Source organism: Falco punctatus (genome assembly GCF_963210335.1).
Source record: "Falco punctatus genome assembly, chromosome: 1".
NCBI lineage: Eukaryota > Metazoa > Chordata > Aves > Falconiformes > Falconidae > Falco > Falco punctatus.
Genome location: NC_137580.1, coordinates 65,405,866 through 65,423,908, shown reverse-complemented (window position 1 = coordinate 65,423,908; position 18,043 = coordinate 65,405,866). Strand labels below are relative to the sequence as shown.

The following is an 18,043-nucleotide window of genomic DNA, read 5'->3' as shown; positions in this document are numbered from 1 at the left end:
CACTTTCTCATCCAATTTCTGCACTCTGCTTGTCTATCTCAACAACTGGAAACAGCGTGACCCAAAACAGAGTGTGTCTGCAGCAAGAGCAGGGGTCCCAGGAGAAAAAAACCTGATATGTTACGCTGTGATCGATCCAGACACCACACCAGCAATGTCATGTCTCATAATAAAACATCATGTATGCTGGACACTTCATCAAATTCTGCTTCGTGTCACCAAAAGGGGCTGAGAGAGGTAATTTGCCTCCAGAAAGGAGGCAGGGGGCAGGCAGGATTGGAAGGGTATTTAGTGGCATGTAGCATGCATGTCAGTGAAATTAACTGTATGTCATTGACATACATGTCAATGTATGACATACATGTCAATAACATGATGCTGTTTGCCAATGATATGCTCTGGCAGCATTGGATATATCTCTGTGGGCGTTGAGAGCTGCGTGTCTGTGCTGCATGCTGCCCCATTCTGCCACCATCTGGGCCTGCCTCGCCAGTTTCTGCTCTCTTTATACTCTCCCCTCTTTTCTAACTAATCAAAGGAAGGGTGATTTTAATTTCTGTTGGTTTGACTGGATGCGAGTTGTGTTGCTCCCTGAAGAGAATGTGTTTTAGGCCTCTAAATCAGCTGTAAACTGTGCAGGCAGAGATCTCTCTAAGCCTCCTAGGAGACTCATGAAATTGCCATCAGATATCTGCTTGAGACCGTAGGAGCGCTAAGACGTCCCACACACGTTGTTAAAAGGGAAGGCTTTGCAGCATAGCTGGGCGAGAGGTGTGAAACTCTTCTACTGTGTTTTCTGGAGCTGCTGAGGCTTCGCATGGTAGTAGCTGGGTCACGGTACAGCCCCTGGCTGTGGGGCACAGCAGTCACCAAGGCGGACTGTTTTGGGGTCCTCTAGTGCTGTTTTGGCTCTGACAGGCCTGAACCAGCGAGGAGTTTGCAAATGCAAATCACAAAGGCCCTACAGCAGAAGACTTTTTAGTATTTTTTTTTTCTGGTTGAAGCATTTTTAAATTGGTTTTCCTGACTTTTGAGTGCTTAAGGGCAGTGTTAGTGAGCAAGGATGCTCGGCTCAGCATTTGGCTGCAAAATGTTCTTCTGACACATGCAGTCATTCCTGTGAGCCACTGGTTTGACAGTGGTTGCACTGAAAGAAAATCTTTTCGTAGTTCTTGTTGTCTGTCGTGCCTGTGCCACCAGTGCAGAAGCAGTCCCTCACTGGGAGTCATGCTTCAAATGTCCTTAGCAAGACCCCCAGCCAGAGAGTGACAGCAATGGAAAATACTGTTCAGAGGAGACCAAGAATGGACTGGAAGGCTATGAAGAAGAGACACACACAGGGAAGACTTGGCTGACCTGGAAAACACTCTCTGCAAGTTTCCTCCTAAACTGTGTAGAGACTAATGTGGCAGCAATCTGGGAGGGGGAAATGGGAAAAGTGACTTCAAGGCACAGACGCCATCAGCTGTGCTATGGGAAGGCACAACAACCTATTTGGAGAGATCTATGGAGATTACTTCAGAGGGAGCTTCCTGTGAGAGGGAGAAATGGTATCTTGTTTAAATGATTTTTAATTGTTCTGGCGGTGGTTTAGGAAAGCAGGGAGTCATTCAGTGCAAAGGCAGGGAAAGACTATAGGCTAAAAATACTACCGCTGGAATCGTGAAACTTCCTTTGTAAGGCGTCCAGGTTAATAGAGGTCCAAGGCAGGGTCACACCGTGTAGAGGGGACAGCAGTGGCTGGGAAAGCAGCTGAGAGGACAGTTCCTTCGGAAAGGAACCTCCCCGATTCCTCTCCGGCCAGTCTGGTGTATCTCTGAACTGAGCTAAAGGTGTTAGCTGGTCATCTTGAGACCTTTTTCTGCTCTTTTGATCCTCTTCTCCAAGTTACAGGAGTTTGAGAGTAGATACAGGAGTTGAATGAACCAGATTCCCAGCCTGCATGGGTTGCTTCAAGTTAACTCCAGGTGAATGTTTGGTCCAGTGCAATGGAAGTAATTCATTATAGACATGAAAAAAGCAGGAAGAACAGAAAAATCGGAAACAACTTCCAGTATAAAACCTGTTTGTTTTACACCAGTCCCTTGAGTATTCCCTGGTTTTGTGATACTGAATGTATTCTAGGATTGCAAGCAGCAAATGTAAATGCTGAACATGGACCAGCGTTGCTAGAGGTAGATTTTTGCCTCTGTCTCTTTAGTATCGGTGTTGTTTATCCAGGATAAAACTATTTACTGAACAAGTTATTGTCTCCAGATGTGAGCTGAGGCAACAGGATCTTGACTAGAAGGAATGATCCATGTTTGTTCCTCTGGGTGGAACATGGTCCTGCCCTGCAACACATATGCAGCCTTATCGCTTAAAACATCTTGGAATGTCTGAAATGAGCACTAACCATTGTAAACAACAACCTTGTGGTCCTCACAAACCTCCTGTAAGATGACAGCTTGAGATGGGTTGGATGCATTCCTCAGAGTTGATTTATTGTAAAAGATGTGCTTCTGAGTGAAGGTCTCATCCCTGAAAAGCAAGTGGCATTTTGTCTGTGTTTCAGAGAAGTGCACAGAGTTAATTTATCTCATACTTAAGAGATGAAATACATGTATAAATCCCTGCAGGACTGGGATGGGAGCTTGCACGCTGCTTCAGGGCACAAGCCGTTCAATGGCATTGACTGCATCTAGCAAGGTGAGGTCCCTTTCCTCATCAGGAATGTCTAAATGCTGTTCCCATGTACATTTCCAGTAATGCCTTGGCTGTATGCTGAAATGCTTTGGCCGGTGCCTGTAAAAGGAGTATATAAAAACTCTCCCACATCACTGCCTAGGGCTTGGATGTCCAAGGTCCAGTTCAACATCCCCTGACTGTGTCCTGCCTGGGTTGTGAACCACACTGGTTGCCCCAGCTAAGGAGACGGAAACACCTTCCCTTGGGCATTCTATGGTTTTTGGCGATGCCTCGAGTGGCTGAGGGGCCACACGCCACCCAGCAAGGGCACCCTGAAGCACAGGGTCAGACACAAAGTATCTCCATTGGTCCAGGGAGAGCAAGCATCTTCCTGCCTCATTTCTTGAAGGATTTTTCTCTGTGAATTGGCTTGTGCCATGCAAGGCAGTGGGCATTGGCTTCCCAGCTGGATTCTTCATCTTTCTACCTGTCCATTTTATATTTTATAAACCTATCTAGGGATCATTTTACAACTTCACTTTCATAATCTGCCCCATAAATATTTTACGAGCTGCCTGCCAATCTGCAAGTAGTTTTTAAATAAGACATGATGCCTTAAGAATATTTAAAGTCTCACTTTTTTTTTTCCTCTGATACGTTTATTGAAAAACACAGAACTGTGCAAGGAAGACATCTGCTTTCTGGATACAGAAACTGGGACATATCCACAACAGGAATAAATGAGTTGAGATTCAGGTGTGCTGCTGAATTACATTAACGTTTTGGCTGAGTGTCTCCAGCTCAGTGGGAGATGAAGCGAGCATCAGGATCTTTATGCTTCCGTTGTACATGATACAGAAAAGATACAGAGAATCTATGGTTTGTACGATGACAATAAACTAAAGAATGAGTCTTCCATCAGGAAGCTTTTGACTCACAGCTTTTCCAATAAATATTAAGAGCAAATGCACATGCAGAAATGGATTATTGCACAAACAAGTGGGAGCGTTTTCTTCCCCCAGAATATATTGCAAAGGCACAATATTTAGATACTTTTATCTGCCAGTAAGATTCACGTAGTGAATCAGAACTCTTAATGTGAAAAAGCAGATTTTTATGAGTTTTAGTTGGGGAAGAAAGGAGAAAAAACTACTTGCGTGTGTTCCTTAAAGCATCTGAAGGTCAAGAAAGGCAGTAGTGCAGTTTAGCCTCAATCAGCTTCCGCTTGGCTTGTTTCTCTGGATAGTTTAAGAAAGTGAGCATGTGAAGGGCAGAAGTGATTGCAACAGTCAGGTTTTGCAACAGGCTTTGTTAGTGACACCCAACTGTTCCTTGACAGTCGCAGTCCACTAGCTGCCATTTCACTTCAGTGTGTCTTGTCGAGCCTTGTTTTAACGATGCTTTGGGGGTCCCAGAGCCTGATTTCATATGCTAATGTGACTTGTCGCTGTATGTGTTTCCCGGCTTGACAGAGGGGGACAGCCAGAGCCAACTGGTTTGCATTGGCCCTTTGTGTGCCTGGGCAGTAAACATGGACTGTTATGCATCAAGGTGTGCTTGGATCACTGGATGTAAGCAATGGCATGTTCCCCATTTCTCTCTCCTCCATCTTTATATTCAAAGAATCAGGAGATGCAGGTAGTAAAAAAGATAATGTTCAAAAAGCTTACTTAGCTTTTATTTTTATTAGAAGTAGTCCAAACATGAGGAAGAGATGAAGGCATTTGCTCTAAAAATGAACAGCAGAAATCTTGTGTATGTAATAGAAAGATGAATTGAAATATTTGTGTATTTTTAAGAGGAACATTGAGTTATATGCCTCAGTATGGAAAATAACTTCTGCGGAGAACTGATGTAACTTTCGGCAACTTGCAGCAGAAAAAATTGGGGTGGCCGGAAGTGGGAATTGATACTGATACTCCTATCTCTACTTTATATACGTAAGGGGGAGGCAGTATGATGAAGAAGGAGAAGAATCTGGTTTCACCCAGGGATTATGAACACCAAAATGTGCTTTGAGATGATGCTTACTCCCAGGGCTTCTGCATACACGTAGTGCTTAGTTTTTGAGTTAATTAGACAGGACCCCATCTCAGGAAATGCCGCTGCTGCTGCTAGAGCAAGGCAGTGAGTACCTACATGCGGACAGCTGAGTAGTTTCTCCAAGCACCTCATTGCTGCTCTCATGGGTTTTGCATTCAAAGCGTGATGGTCTCAGCTTAGTTGCTGCTGCTGAAATCATGCCCTGCATGGATGGCATGGCTGCTAATCAAGTGCAATCTACTTACCTCCCTGCCTGTGTCCCCAGATCACCTGTCAGCCTCCCCCCTGGTCTTTTGTGCCTTGTCTCGATCCGTTCCCCTGCACTTGTACAACCTTTGCAGTGTTTTTCCCTCCTCTCCCCTTGGCATGGGTCTCCCCTTCTCCCCAAGGTAAGCTTGCGTGCCAGCTCCCCTTCCCCAGAGTAACCCTGTGAGCTCATGTTGCTTTTGCCCTCCTCAGCCCTGCAGTGTCCAGCTCTGTTGGGGCCAGCTCAGCAGCAGTGCGTACATCCCATCGTGTTGGGGCTTTTATTTGTAATCATGATTGTTTCACAAATCTGGTGCCAAAATCCTGTAGCCAAAAGGCTGCTTGGCCCCTTGCATCTAGGCAGAAGAAGTTCCCTGTAATAGGACTTCATGCTGAGGGCATGTTTCATGCAGATGCCTATTACTGCCTCCTCTGGATTGCCGTTTTGTTTCTGCTAATTGTATGCTCCTCCTTGCTGTGTGTGCTCGCATCCCCCTATCTCAAAAATCGTGGGCAATGGAAAAGAAGACTCCCAAGTTTCTCAGCTTAAAGTGGCTTCTTGGTGACCTGAGGCTTTCTTTGAGGTGTGCCAGCTAGCAATACCACTGCACGCTGGCAGGCTTGCGGGTGCCTGTTGCAGGTTTTTCACTCTGCCAGGCAGTGTCCCTGTGTCTCATGTCCATGCAGTTTGCTTTAAGGATCATCCAGTTCCTGTATCCAGTTATCATATCAGGTCCTTGGAAAAACTGGTGTGTATATGTGCATCATACATACCTCATCCCATATTTGAAGATGTGTATATATGTGTGTGTATATTGCAGTTCTCCTTGCTTATGTAGTTACCCTGTGGCTTCCTACATGGTTGTTTAAGTGAAGCAGGTCTCAGAAATGCCACCAAAGCAGCCAGTTAATGTTAGTGCAATAACATCACCTAGAGAACCAGCGAGACGAGTCAGGGAAGAGCAGCCAAAGACTCATAGGAGGATGCCCTGGGGGAGATGCGACTGCCATATGACTGTGGTTGCAACTCCATGGTAAGATTCCGCAGCATCCTGGCACTGCCTAGTGCTGACATGGGAGCAAGGTAATTCAGGCAGTGAGTGCGTGCCTTCTTCCATCTTTATTGCTGCTGGGAAGGGGGGTTGCGTGAATGGCAGCTCCCCTGCGTAAAGACAGGAGATGTGCAGGAAATCCCATCAGAGCCAGGAATACATAGGAGACCCTTGAAGGCAGTGAGGCAACAGGTTTGGGGTTTTCTAAGCAATTATTTTGCATGTGTTTAAGGTGTTAATGTTTACATAAGGCTGTTTTCTAAAGTATTATTAAAGTTCTATGCAAACGACCAGTGGATGAAGAGGAGCATGCAATACATACAACATGGTGCCTGCAAAAGCTCTGCGGTCCGGGAGATCTTGCTTCTGCAGTTCTAATGTTTCATCCCATTCCCCTTCCATTGTCCTTCCTGTTCTTGCTTTTTTTTATTATTATTTCTTAATAATAGCTGAATTAGATGTATGGTAGAGTGGAATTGTTCAAAAGCATCTGTGGGATTTGGAAACACAAGTCCAATTGAAAATCAGTGGGCCTTGGGCCCTGAATCCCGTTAGGGAAATTGCAAGTAGTTTGATGAGCTAAAACTGGGTCAGCAGCAATACAGCCGCTAGAGAGGTTGGATTCGTTGTTGCTCTGGGGTTTTGTGCTTTGTGTGATTTGAAGTGAAGAGCGGGGTTCTGCCATACCAGAGACAAAAACACTGTTCTGGGTTTTTTTCCAGGCGATGTGGCTATAGCAAGGCTAAACAAGATCCAGAAGAAGAAAAGATGCATTTTCATAATGGCCACAGTGAGTAAAGATTGGACATGTATATATTTGGGTTTGGCACTCTGTGGTAACGAGAATACAACTGAGGGGGAGAGAGTTTTGAAAAAAAAAAGTAATCTGGTTTTCCTGGTAATTCACAAAAGATCTGTTTGTTCTGTTATTCGGTAAGTCCCCACCTGCCCCTGCTTTAAGCCCTGTGGAGAACTGAATATTTGGACAGTCCTTGTACGTGCCCAGCTATTCACACCTGTAAGCCTGCAGCAGATCTCTCTAGTGAGACATTTTGTTTTATTCCTCTCTCTTTGCTGTGTGACTCAAGGTGCTATTAATTTTGCCTGGTCAGCACAAAACAGCTCTACATTTTTGTGGTCTGGATGCTTTGGTCCAGAATATCTGTTTAAAACCCTTGCTCCACCCTAGCCAGCCGTGAGGACCAAGCCCACAGCTACTCTTTGCCTTGGATGCCTCTGCTGAGGCATGAGGAACAGCGCCTACTTCTTGCGCCTAGGAAGCTTTCAGAGATGCTGTGTTAATGCCCTTATGTACAAAAACCTCTGCGGTGATGCTAGAAAGTACCTCTCATGGTTACTGTCAGTCCTTCCGTGCATCCAAAGCCAGTGTTTGAAAAGCCTGCCTTCGCCAAGTGCTGCGGGATCTGGGGATGGGTAACAGCAGGGTGCTTTTTGGGGTGGAAAAGGCAAACGCATCTTGAGTGAAAGTCAGATTTCCATTAGTGCTATGTAATAAAGGCAGCAGGAAGCAAATCAATTAAGAGCCACAGTGTAATGTAGCTGTCTTATTAGACTGATGAGCAGTTCTTCGTGTGAGTAGCCTTAATGATTGTCAAAACAAACTTATAATATGGATAATGAAAATACTTTTTCCCCTCTCAAGTCCTGAAGAAAAAGCCTGCTATTGATTGTATTTATACTGGTACAACCCACAGGCTTTGTTCTGCAAATATTCAGTTCATTTCAATCCCAGTAACTCCATCTGAAATAATGTGGCTGATTGATTAGCTAATATGTCAGTGGTAGGACATAATTTATTGCAACTCTCCATCAGCCCCCTTCCATCCGACTTGCTTTGCAAATTGTTCCCTTAACATTTTGCTTTTTGTACTTTTCCTCCTGGCGTACCCTTTTCAGATCCAGAAAGGAGTCCTTTTGCAGCAGACCCCTGACCAGCCATTATGCAGTACCAAGAGGGACTTTTAGCGATGCGTCGTTCCAACTGAGCACTGTCATGTGCTTTTCTAAATGTGATGAAGTTGCACACGTGTCACATAGAAACTAAATGTCATTTTCCTGGAATGCTATTCATTTTTCCCGTAGAAACAGGTTTCCCTGCTGTAATGTTTTCCAGCAAAGCAGAGTGTAAGGGACACAAGTGTGTATTGCCCATCTTCTGTCATGCTATGTACCATTAATGCTCTTAATTTGTATTTGCAGTTAAGCTGCCTGGAGTAAGGACTTACATTGACCCACACACCTATGAGGACCCTAATCAAGCTGTCCATGAGTTTGCTAAGGAAATTGAAGCTTCATGCATAACCATTGAAAGAGTTATTGGAGCTGGTATGGAAACATATTTCATGACCCTGAGCAGTGTGGAGGGTTAGCTTTCTTAACACGAGAGATCTGGGAAGGGCCGTGAAATATTTGTGCTGTTAGGTACCCTGCAAGTGATGGGGAGCGTGTTCCAGCTGATGTCTGGGACAAACCTGTCATTGTCTGTGGTTTTAAAATTCAAGGACTGAACTGAAACCAGCAGAAAATGGTCATGTTTGGATCGAGCTGAGTTGTTTTGATGGATGCTAAGAAAAATGAGTCACTTCATGTTCAGGTTCTTTTCACCATTTTAACCTTTTTCTTCCCCCCCCCATTAAGGTCAGTCTCAAAGCTAAAATTAAAAATAAGAAGTCATCTGGGAGAGAAAAAGCCCCACAAACAAAAGTTAAAAGCCTCTAACTTCCTTGGTTAAAAGAAGAAACTCCCCATTTTCTTTCCAGTTAAGTTGGTTGGACTTGTATCCAACCTTAGGAATATTTTCTATCCTCTGAAATTGTGTTTTTGGAGGTAATTTACTGTTCACCAGAAAAAGAGAAGAAAAAAAAATCCATTTGGATTACTTTTTAAAAAAGGTGGTCATAAAATCAGAAGCGGCTTATAGTCTATAAAAATATATGTTGCTGTGAAAGGCTAACAACACTCCATCTGTGTAACTTACCAAAGCAAGGTTAAGAAGCAAGTGGCTTGTATTTTACAGCATCTACACAGGGCGATGATGTAGGATGTGACAGGAGTCTTTCATCTAGTAGACGAAAACATGAAATGAGGAAAAAGCCCAATAGAATATAGAGTGTAGCTCTTTAAATACAGGAAAACTGCGTTTTTCTTCCTAGTTTTCTTCTGCTTAGGAATTATTTGGCTTGTGGTACACTGGCTATTTGAGATGACGATCACTGTGATGTTCAGCTTTCCATATGCATGAACATGGGGCAGCCCTGCGTGCTTTTGGTCAGCTGTCTATAGGGGCCGGGCTGCTGTAGACAGACGCGCACTGTGTATTCCTTCGACGTGCTGTGATCCCATTCTTTCTGGTTCTTCTCTGAAGGGGAATTTGGCGAAGTCTGTAGCGGACGGCTGAAGCTGCAGGGAAAGCGCGAGTTTCCAGTGGCTATCAAAACACTGAAGGTGGGCTACACGGAGAAACAGAGGCGAGATTTCTTGGGAGAAGCAAGCATCATGGGGCAGTTCGACCACCCCAACATCATCCACCTGGAAGGCGTCGTCACAAAAAGTAGGTGCAAGTTCCTGTGGTCTGTTGTCCTTGAACTCTGGCTGATGGGAGAGTTGGTTAAGGGAGGAAGACTTGGGCAGCTCACGTTTTGACTGCACCTTTCATAATTTCTCAAAAAACAGTGAACTCCCCTTGCCTAAAATGTCACACTTTGTAGGTCTGGCCAGGAGGTTCCCCAAAATTGTAAAGGGGGTTTGCACCCGAGAGATTTCATTGTTCTTCCAGGCAGAATGGATAGAAAATGGCTAAAATAATAAAATACATTAAGTCCTCTGCAAACCTTGCCTCACCTAGGCATAATAAGAATGGGCTAAGAGGAAACCCCTCTTTAAAGGCCCCAAATTGAATGAGACAGAAAGAGGCAATGATATGCCTGGCCAGCCTTAGGCAGGGGGTGAGTGATGGAGACAGGAGTAAGGCTGGGATGTCTGAACACCAAGGGATTGTGCTGCCTGACTTCTGCCCTTGCAAGCAGTTCAGCAGCACCTACTGTCTGCAAAATGCAAGACCATTTTGAACACAGCAATGCCGAGCCACTAGCCAAGATTTTTGGAGCAGGCTTGCTTCTTATTCCTGCCTTTATTTGTTTACTTTTGAAACCACATGATCCCCAGGGTGAGCAAAGATGTGCCAAGAAGTGGGAAGTGATTTCCCTGGCAGGAAAATAGGGAGGATTCTGCTACCAAGGGTCTGGAAAAAAAACCAAAACCAAACAAAAAAACAACCACAATCCCTGATGTTTTCCAGCCATCATCTTTTGAGAAACCACTGAAGCAAAACCCACAGGAGGGTAGTACTGAGCCTTGTGATCGCTCACAGAGGATGTGAGCAGGGAGGGAAGTTAGCTGAAGTTTTCCTTTCCAAAAGCAAGGAAGAAGAACGGTAGTGTAGCTGAAGGTGACAGGACTGTGTAAAAGCACGATTAAGACAAGCTCCCTCTAGGATCTGCTAATGATGCTCATGGGAACAGTTGCCCCTGGTGCTAGCAAAGAGATTACGAGGGGGGTTGAGGGCTTGGGGAAAATGTGAAAGGGCTGGCAAAACATCCCAGCGTGAGAGTTTCTGAAGTCTGACTGCTCAGTTAGCAATATAAGCTTCCATAGTTTTCCCAGCCCAGTTCTCCTCCAAAATACTGTATGCACTAAAGATAAGGGCAGGAGGAAGGGACGGCACATCTGAATGTGCCCAGCCCAAGCCTCTCCGGATGTTGGTGCTGTGCTGAGGCTGGGGGAAAGTTGCAGAGTTGTCATTACTCTTCCATTTTAAAGCCTTGGAGGATCTACATTATTTGCATCAAGGATTTTTTTTGTTGAAAACTCCTTTACTTTGAGACAATATTTTATTTGCATCAAGGATTTTTTGAAAACAACTACTCCTTTATTTTGAGATAATATTTTAAGTGTTTCAGGAAGTTTTTGCTAGCTGAAGTACAGTCCTGAAATGTGAATGACTGTCTTCTCTCTTGTCTTCATGACTGGTAATGTCAGTGCTGGTGTTTGGGACCGCGTGGCTGCTGTTAGTACCATTCGTCATTCATCAGTGGCAGTGTCTCCAAAATTAGTTCTTTTTCAGAGCTGCAATAGAGAAGGTACAGAGTTGCTAGCTGTTGTGTTCATATCCTGTAACCTACTCAAAATCAATGCTATTTTGCAATCAACAGCCTTTTCTTGCATTTCCTTGAAATTGCATTTCCTAAAACTTTTAAGAAAAGAAAAAAACAAACCAAGATAGGTTTCTCCCAGAAATTGAATAAATACCAAAATCTCTCGGGATCACCTTGTGTAGCCCTTAATACATAAAAACTCGTGTTTCTAGCCCTGCAGGGATGTGGGATATTGGGCAGGAAGCGAGTGATGATTATACATCCATAAAAGCTGCTGCTGGCATGGGCTCGAGCCTTTCTGGTTGCCAGGGCCTCAGGGGATGAGTAGGAATTCCACTTTTAGAGAAGGATGCGCCTCCCTAGCAAGTTGCCTTTTATATAAAGTGGCTGTCTGCTCCAAATGCCATGGAAACACTGGGAGCTTTGCTTCTAAATTGAACATGGGGTGACTGGAGTTTGGGTGCAAGGAGGTACACGCACCCTGAGCTCCTTCATAGCTCAGTAAATGCTTGCTTACTGCACTCAATGTTTTTTTTTCCATCAGGCATCTGGAGCATCTTCCCAGCTTTTTTCTTTCCTTTTAAATAGACCAAAACAAGCTTTATGAATCCCAAATTGTGCTTCTATCTCAAAGTATTGTTTAACTTATTTTTCCCTTCAGTGTTTCAGTCATTGGCCTAACATAGATTCAGATCTTTAGGGTAAAATGTCTTTGCTGCATCGTGATTTACTTTGGAAGTAAATTAAGTTAAATTGAATTAGGCCATTTTTAATTCTGAATGAGAATATCCACGTAGGGGCTTAATACCATTTAACTAATCTAGTTCAAATGCACACCTTAGTTAATTTGGATTAATCGTCTTCATTGTCCCCATGCAGACAAGCCCTTAGCTATTTCTGCTTTACAAAGGTAATGACAGTGCTGTTTTCATTCACCTACCTTTGGGTGCGCTGACAGTGTGCGCATTGCATTAGTACATTGATATGGATGACATCTACCCACATTTTATGGCCCCCTAATGCCAGTGGGAGGGAGCCCTGCTAACACAGAGAATCAGCCCAGTGCTTTAGAAGGGCTGATGCTTGCTTTTAATTTACTTTGTTGAAAGTTACTCCATTTTTGTCTTTATTTCCATGCTCTTGGATATGGGGCTAATTTATTCCATGGTTACTGTCAACCTGCAGCAGTCAGATAATGAAACATAAGGGCCAGAAATCTTATTTTCTTTTCTCCGATGGCAACCAAAGGTGGGAGTCTGAAGGAGGTCCCCCAGGGTGGTGGCATAACGAGACGCCAGTCTCACTGCAGTGCTGCCTGGAAGTGTCAGAGATAAGGGACCCCATGATACAGTCAGAGGTTTAGTGTTTAAAAGCAAAAAAAAATTATAAACACATCGAGATATACCTGGGATTTTCCTTCCCTGCATAGCCACTGCCATGTTTCTCAACCTATAGCAACATCACCTGAGATCTCTCCTCCCTCCTGCGCGCAGCCACATTGTGGCTGTGTCCCTCGAAGATAGGGCCCATTACTTTGTTTGGGACTCAGCAATATTTTTCATGGCCCTGAGGAGTGTTTCTTATATCAAAAGTAATACTTTTTGCAAGCTTCGAGCTCAGACAGGAGCTGAGATGCTGACTTAGAAGAGTTGAAGCAGCGCAGGTCCCTCATGCTGCAAAGACAGTATCTGCACAACAATGAGTGTTTTGATTGACAAGTTCACAATTACCTTTATTATGTAGATAATTAAGCAGTAAATTAGGCAAATAGTTAAGGTAACAGGAAAGTGGGAAGATTAAGATCCATTTAAATGGTAGAACAAGCGCCGATTTTCAGGAGCATTTACCTTCATGCACATGTTATGACACACAGCAGCTCTCGTTGATCATTTCTATGAATGACATTTATAATGCACTTTACAAATAATTGACAGCCCTTCTTTTGTCTGTGCTTCATGATAGCTAACAGAAATTGATTTAAAGAAAAAATAATTTACATGTTCTTCTAAGATTTCATTGAATTTACAAGGACTGGAGCACACCATATTAATTATTGCTGTGTCATTGTGGCAGGCTAGAGAGAAATTAGATATAAAAACTGAGCAAAAACTATATATAATTACCATTAAAATGACTCGGGCATGAAAATTAATCAAATGGATTTGGAGAGGCATTATTATTCCTGTCAACAATAGGAGACCAGGTCTTTTGTTAAGAACTTTTGGTTTGATTTCCACTGACACTCATTCCATACTTAACTTGCTTTTGCTGTGCAGCATAAATATTCCTTTTCTTACTTCCAGATGTGTTTACAAGGGTAGTCACATGGGTTTATTTGAATTACAAGGGATGTAATCCCTTCCTTTTGTGGTCTTGGTTTTGGTGGTTACCAAGCTCAGGTAGACACTTCAGATCATCCTGGTTGCTCCTGTTGGGCTCCCATTGCTACTTCAGGGTGTTGAAGCCATAGAGAAGAGTTAAAAGAGGACACTGTGTTCAATTTGGCCTCTGCAAGCTTTCAGCTTGTTCACGGAGATGAGGAGAAGGTTGTGCATAGGTTACAACCTCTTTCTCAAACATCTATCCGCTCTAGGGCTTGGTACACCAACCATTATATGGAGTTACTTTTTTGTCCCCCTCCACTTCGATTCCCCTGTTTCTGCATATATTCTGGCAAAAAGTATTGTCATCCTGCTGGGACAGCAGTGTAGATTTACTGTTGCTTGGCTGTATATTCACATTCAGATGCATTATGAAAATACTGTTTTATTGTTCATGTTTTTTAAATGCTAACAAACTTGTGCACTTTTTTTCCCAGGCAAACCTGTAATGATAGTCACCGAATACATGGAGAACGGTTCTCTGGATACATTTTTAAAGGTAATACTTAGATCCTTTTTCCAGGGGTACCTTGTTTAACGTTTGGGTTCTTTGCAGATGGTTAATAGTGATGAAAGTGTTTGCTGGGTGCTGGTCCAGCTGTTGACGCTGTCTGGAGGCAAAAGTAGCTCAGATGTGTTTAATCTATCTTTATACAGCATCATGAAGGACCTGGTTGGTGCATTAATACAAACAGGTAATGAATTGCAGGGTACTATGTTTATTTTAGAAAGCAGTCTGCTGCATGGAAATGATTAAGTTCTTCTGAGACATTTGATGTGTTTCAAGAGCACATCCACACTGCATCATGGCAAACCCCAGACTTGTCAGGGTTTTTCTGTGAAACATAAGAGGCAGAGAAGGAAGGACAGGGGAAGTAGTTAGAAATGTTATGTAGCAACAAGGGGAAGAGCCCTCACCCCCAAATATTCACATGTGGACCCCTGGAGGTAGGATTTCCATGCAGCTTGATGCCATTCAGTTGGCTAACTCTGAGACAGTCCACCCCAGTGCCTTTACACATATACCTACATGTGTTCACTGCCAGTCGCAGTCTCTTTATCAGTCACCAGTGGAAATAGCTTGCTCCTTGATCTCCAGTTAAAAGAACAACATTTCCTTAGTTTTGTCTCTAGAGATCCTAATCCAAACAGTGAAACCTTGAAAAGCTTTGTGGTCAGAGCATGAGAGTAATGAATTATTAATTTTCCTGGGTTTCTTCCCTGGAGACTTGCCTTTGCATTTTTATTCATGCGCACACAGTGCTGAGGGTGCAGGGATTCTCAACTGATCAAATGGCTCCTTCCTTTTGCAGAAGAACGATGGACAGTTCACGGTCATTCAGCTGGTCGGGATGCTGCGAGGCATCGCATCAGGAATGAAGTACCTGTCTGACATGGGTTACGTACACAGAGATCTGGCTGCCAGGAACATCCTAATCAACAGCAACTTAGTCTGCAAGGTGTCAGACTTTGGCCTCTCCAGAGTCCTAGAAGATGACCCTGAAGCGGCGTACACAACCAGGGTGAGTTATGAGGATACCAAACTGATGGAGCTCAAGAGAGCTTTGCTCTCTAGCAGAGAGGTTTTTACAAATGCAGAGCCTCTAAACTGTGCATGAGGGTTTGGCCAGATGTTTCAAGTTTATCAGATTAATTTTGCAAACGCCTGTAAATTTTTAGTGGGAATGGCCACATAAGGCAGAACTTAACTAGTAACTTTTAAGTTCATGTTGGGCACATGAGTCAAATACCAGACTCTGCAAAGCTACTGCACTCCTAGCTCTGTTCTGTCCTCTGGTCAATACCAAAGGGAGGAAAGAGCAAGAGCAAGTACTTTTCTTAGGCACCCAGGCAGAGATGTAAGCTATGGTCTTCTGGACGTTTTGACTCTTTTAAAACATTGGTAAGCTTGGAATGCCCATGGCAAATGATGCATATTGCCCTCAACGTTACCTTGTAACCTTCCCCCAGCCTGAGAAAGAGCTGCTCCAGCCTCAGTGCTCTGTTCCATCCTTGTTCCATCCTTTCAGGCCATCAGCCCGCCTGTCCCAGTGCAAGGCCACCTGGCCCCACCGCTGTGGAGAGGGGGTGGACAGGACCCAACCTCAGCAGCACAGGCTTGGAGGGAGCCTCCTGTATTCATAGCAGTGATTGGCACACCTGGATGTGTCCTATTAGTGTGTTTTTCCAAGGGTATTGTTTTACGGGTGGTAGGAGCTCTCTGGGTCGTGTTTCCAGTTCCTGTGGCGATCTGGGAAAGGCCTTTCAGCTTTTGGCAGTCACGGCCCTGCAACAGGACTCAGTGCACGGCTGGACCAGAGCCTCCCTGCGGGCTAGAGGGCTTGTGGCCAGCCCTGCTGCCATGTGCTAATTGGCACTGCTGAGAATCTGGCCCTTCAAGGCATGCAGTGATAAGCCTGTGAATAAATAATTATTGGAAGAAGGGACTTTTTAGAATTTGCTTTGAAAACGTGTTCCAAATTCTGCCTTTTTCCAATAACAAACACTGTTAGGGGGCATTCAGGGAGACCTTCCAATATTTAGCTCAATGCTGAGAGGAAGGGACTTCACAGTAAAATACATTTTGATATAAATCAAGGGAGACAACTCTTTAAACCCAATGAGAAAAGTATTCCTTAATCCAAGCTCCCCTTTCCCTCCCCTCTTCCTTCTCTGAGCTGGTCTGAAGTTAGATTTCTAAAATGGTAGAAAGGGGAAAAGGAAACAGCAAAGCACATTTGACAGCTGTGGCATCATTTTCAGTCCCACAGCAGAGGCCAAGCAGGCTGGTCTTTGCACACACAGACTTCTGTGCCTGTTATGCAGATCTCCCTGCAGGATCTGGGACCACATTAAAAAAAAAAAAAAAAAAAAAAAGAAAGAAAAAGAGGGCATTACTTCCACAGCAATTTGCATGAAACCCTCATTAGATCAAAGTCTTCCTCAGTTGCAGAGCTGTCTGTTCCTCCCCCGCTCGCTCTCAGAAATGGAGGAACCGTATTCCCCTACCAACCCGTGCAACATAATTGAGATGTTGATCCTATACATGTCCCAGCATTCAAACAGCATTCAAACAGCAAACCTTCAGGACAGCCAATTAGCAGGCAGCCTACAAATGCTTATGGGCTGAGATAATGTGGAAAGGGGCCCCATGCTGTCAAACAGATTTACTTTAAAATTCGATGTCTCTTTCCAGAGAGAAAATAACATCCCTCAGTGCTCTAAGAAGGGCTGTTTTGTCCTCTTTTGCATGTTCTCTGCCCTCTGCAATCTGGTTTTGGGGGATTTTTTTCCTTTTCTTTTCCTTCTAGGGAGGGAAGATCCCCATCCGATGGACAGCACCTGAAGCGATTGCCTTCCGCAAATTCACATCAGCCAGTGATGTCTGGAGCTATGGCATCGTGATGTGGGAAGTGATGTCCTACGGCGAGAGGCCTTACTGGGAAATGACAAACCAAGATGTAAGCGTTTGCAGGAGGTGCTGCGCGTTGGGACTTTGAGGGCTCAGTGTTCATTCTGCAATCAGAGAGGCAGGATGGGGACAAGAGGAGGATAACTGCTGTAAAAACGGCTTTGCTCCCCCATGCCAGACAAAAATGATCCTCCTGTTTGATGCTCTTTTTTTTGCAGCAGCAGCCCAGAACAGACTGTGCACAGAGAGAAATGTGTCTGCACAGAGGCAAGCCTGCTTCCCCCAGCAGACCACTGGAGCTTCACTAATGCTGTTAGAGCTGTAGCCTGTCCCTTCTCTGCTTAATGACAAAGGTCTGCCAGGGGATATATGCTGATAAACTGGCAGCATTTCAATTGTGTGTTCAAACCCCTGCTGCCACGTAAAGCAGAAACTCAAGAGAGTCATGGTAAGAGCTTTGTTTCCCTGCACAGAAGCTGGGTGATTTGATCTAGTGATGGCAGTCCAGAGAGCTGCATCTCAGTTGCCCTTGCACTGCTGATCTCAGGAGCGTAGTTTTGCTCCTGTTGTGAGCATCATGTAAGTCTGTGCTAATGTAAGCTCTCGTGGTTCGTTTGTACAGCACCTTTCAAGTTGTGTTCCCTTGCTTCTGTGCCCCAGTGCCCCCTTGAGCCTCTGACCTCAAGGCCACCCTCTGAAGCATCTCCAAACAAAGAGATGCTTGGGGACACTCTTCCTCCTGACTGCAGCTCTGATCTTAGCCTGTGTAAGGATCTCTTGATCCTATTGCAGGGCTACCTCCTACTCTGAGCTCACCATAAACATCTGTCCTTGTCTAAGGCTAAAAAAAATTAAGCCTGGGGTTGCTGGATTTTCTAGGCCCCTCCTTCCTCTTCACATCTCTAAGAACCATGACATGCGGAGGTCTCTGAGGATGCCAGCTAATGCATGAGGTCGGGGTCAGCATGAGGCATGCAGGTGCCCCAGCGCAGCTCTGTGATGGGAGGGAAACCGCACCACTCTGTGTCTGGCAGAGTCATTCCCTATCCCTCCCACTTCATCTCTGCA

General features: G+C 44.5%; 1 protein-coding gene across 9 annotated transcripts in view; it reads left to right on the top strand.

Moving 5' to 3' along the window:
* The window catches only part of EPHA5 (EPH receptor A5), a 209,792-nt gene that overhangs the window by 173,397 nt on the left and 18,352 nt on the right, over positions 1–18,043 (top strand). For all 9 annotated transcript variants that reach the window (XM_080386716.1, XM_080386724.1, XM_080386720.1 and 6 more), the window contains 6 exons: positions 6,731–6,798; positions 8,229–8,354; positions 9,394–9,579; positions 14,001–14,062; positions 14,877–15,086; positions 16,875–17,024. In XM_080386716.1, coding sequence (XP_080242842.1) covers positions 6,731–6,798; positions 8,229–8,354; positions 9,394–9,579; positions 14,001–14,062; positions 14,877–15,086; positions 16,875–17,024 — 802 coding nt within the window. The remainder of the gene's footprint in view (positions 1–6,730; positions 6,799–8,228; positions 8,355–9,393; positions 9,580–14,000; positions 14,063–14,876; positions 15,087–16,874; positions 17,025–18,043) is intronic.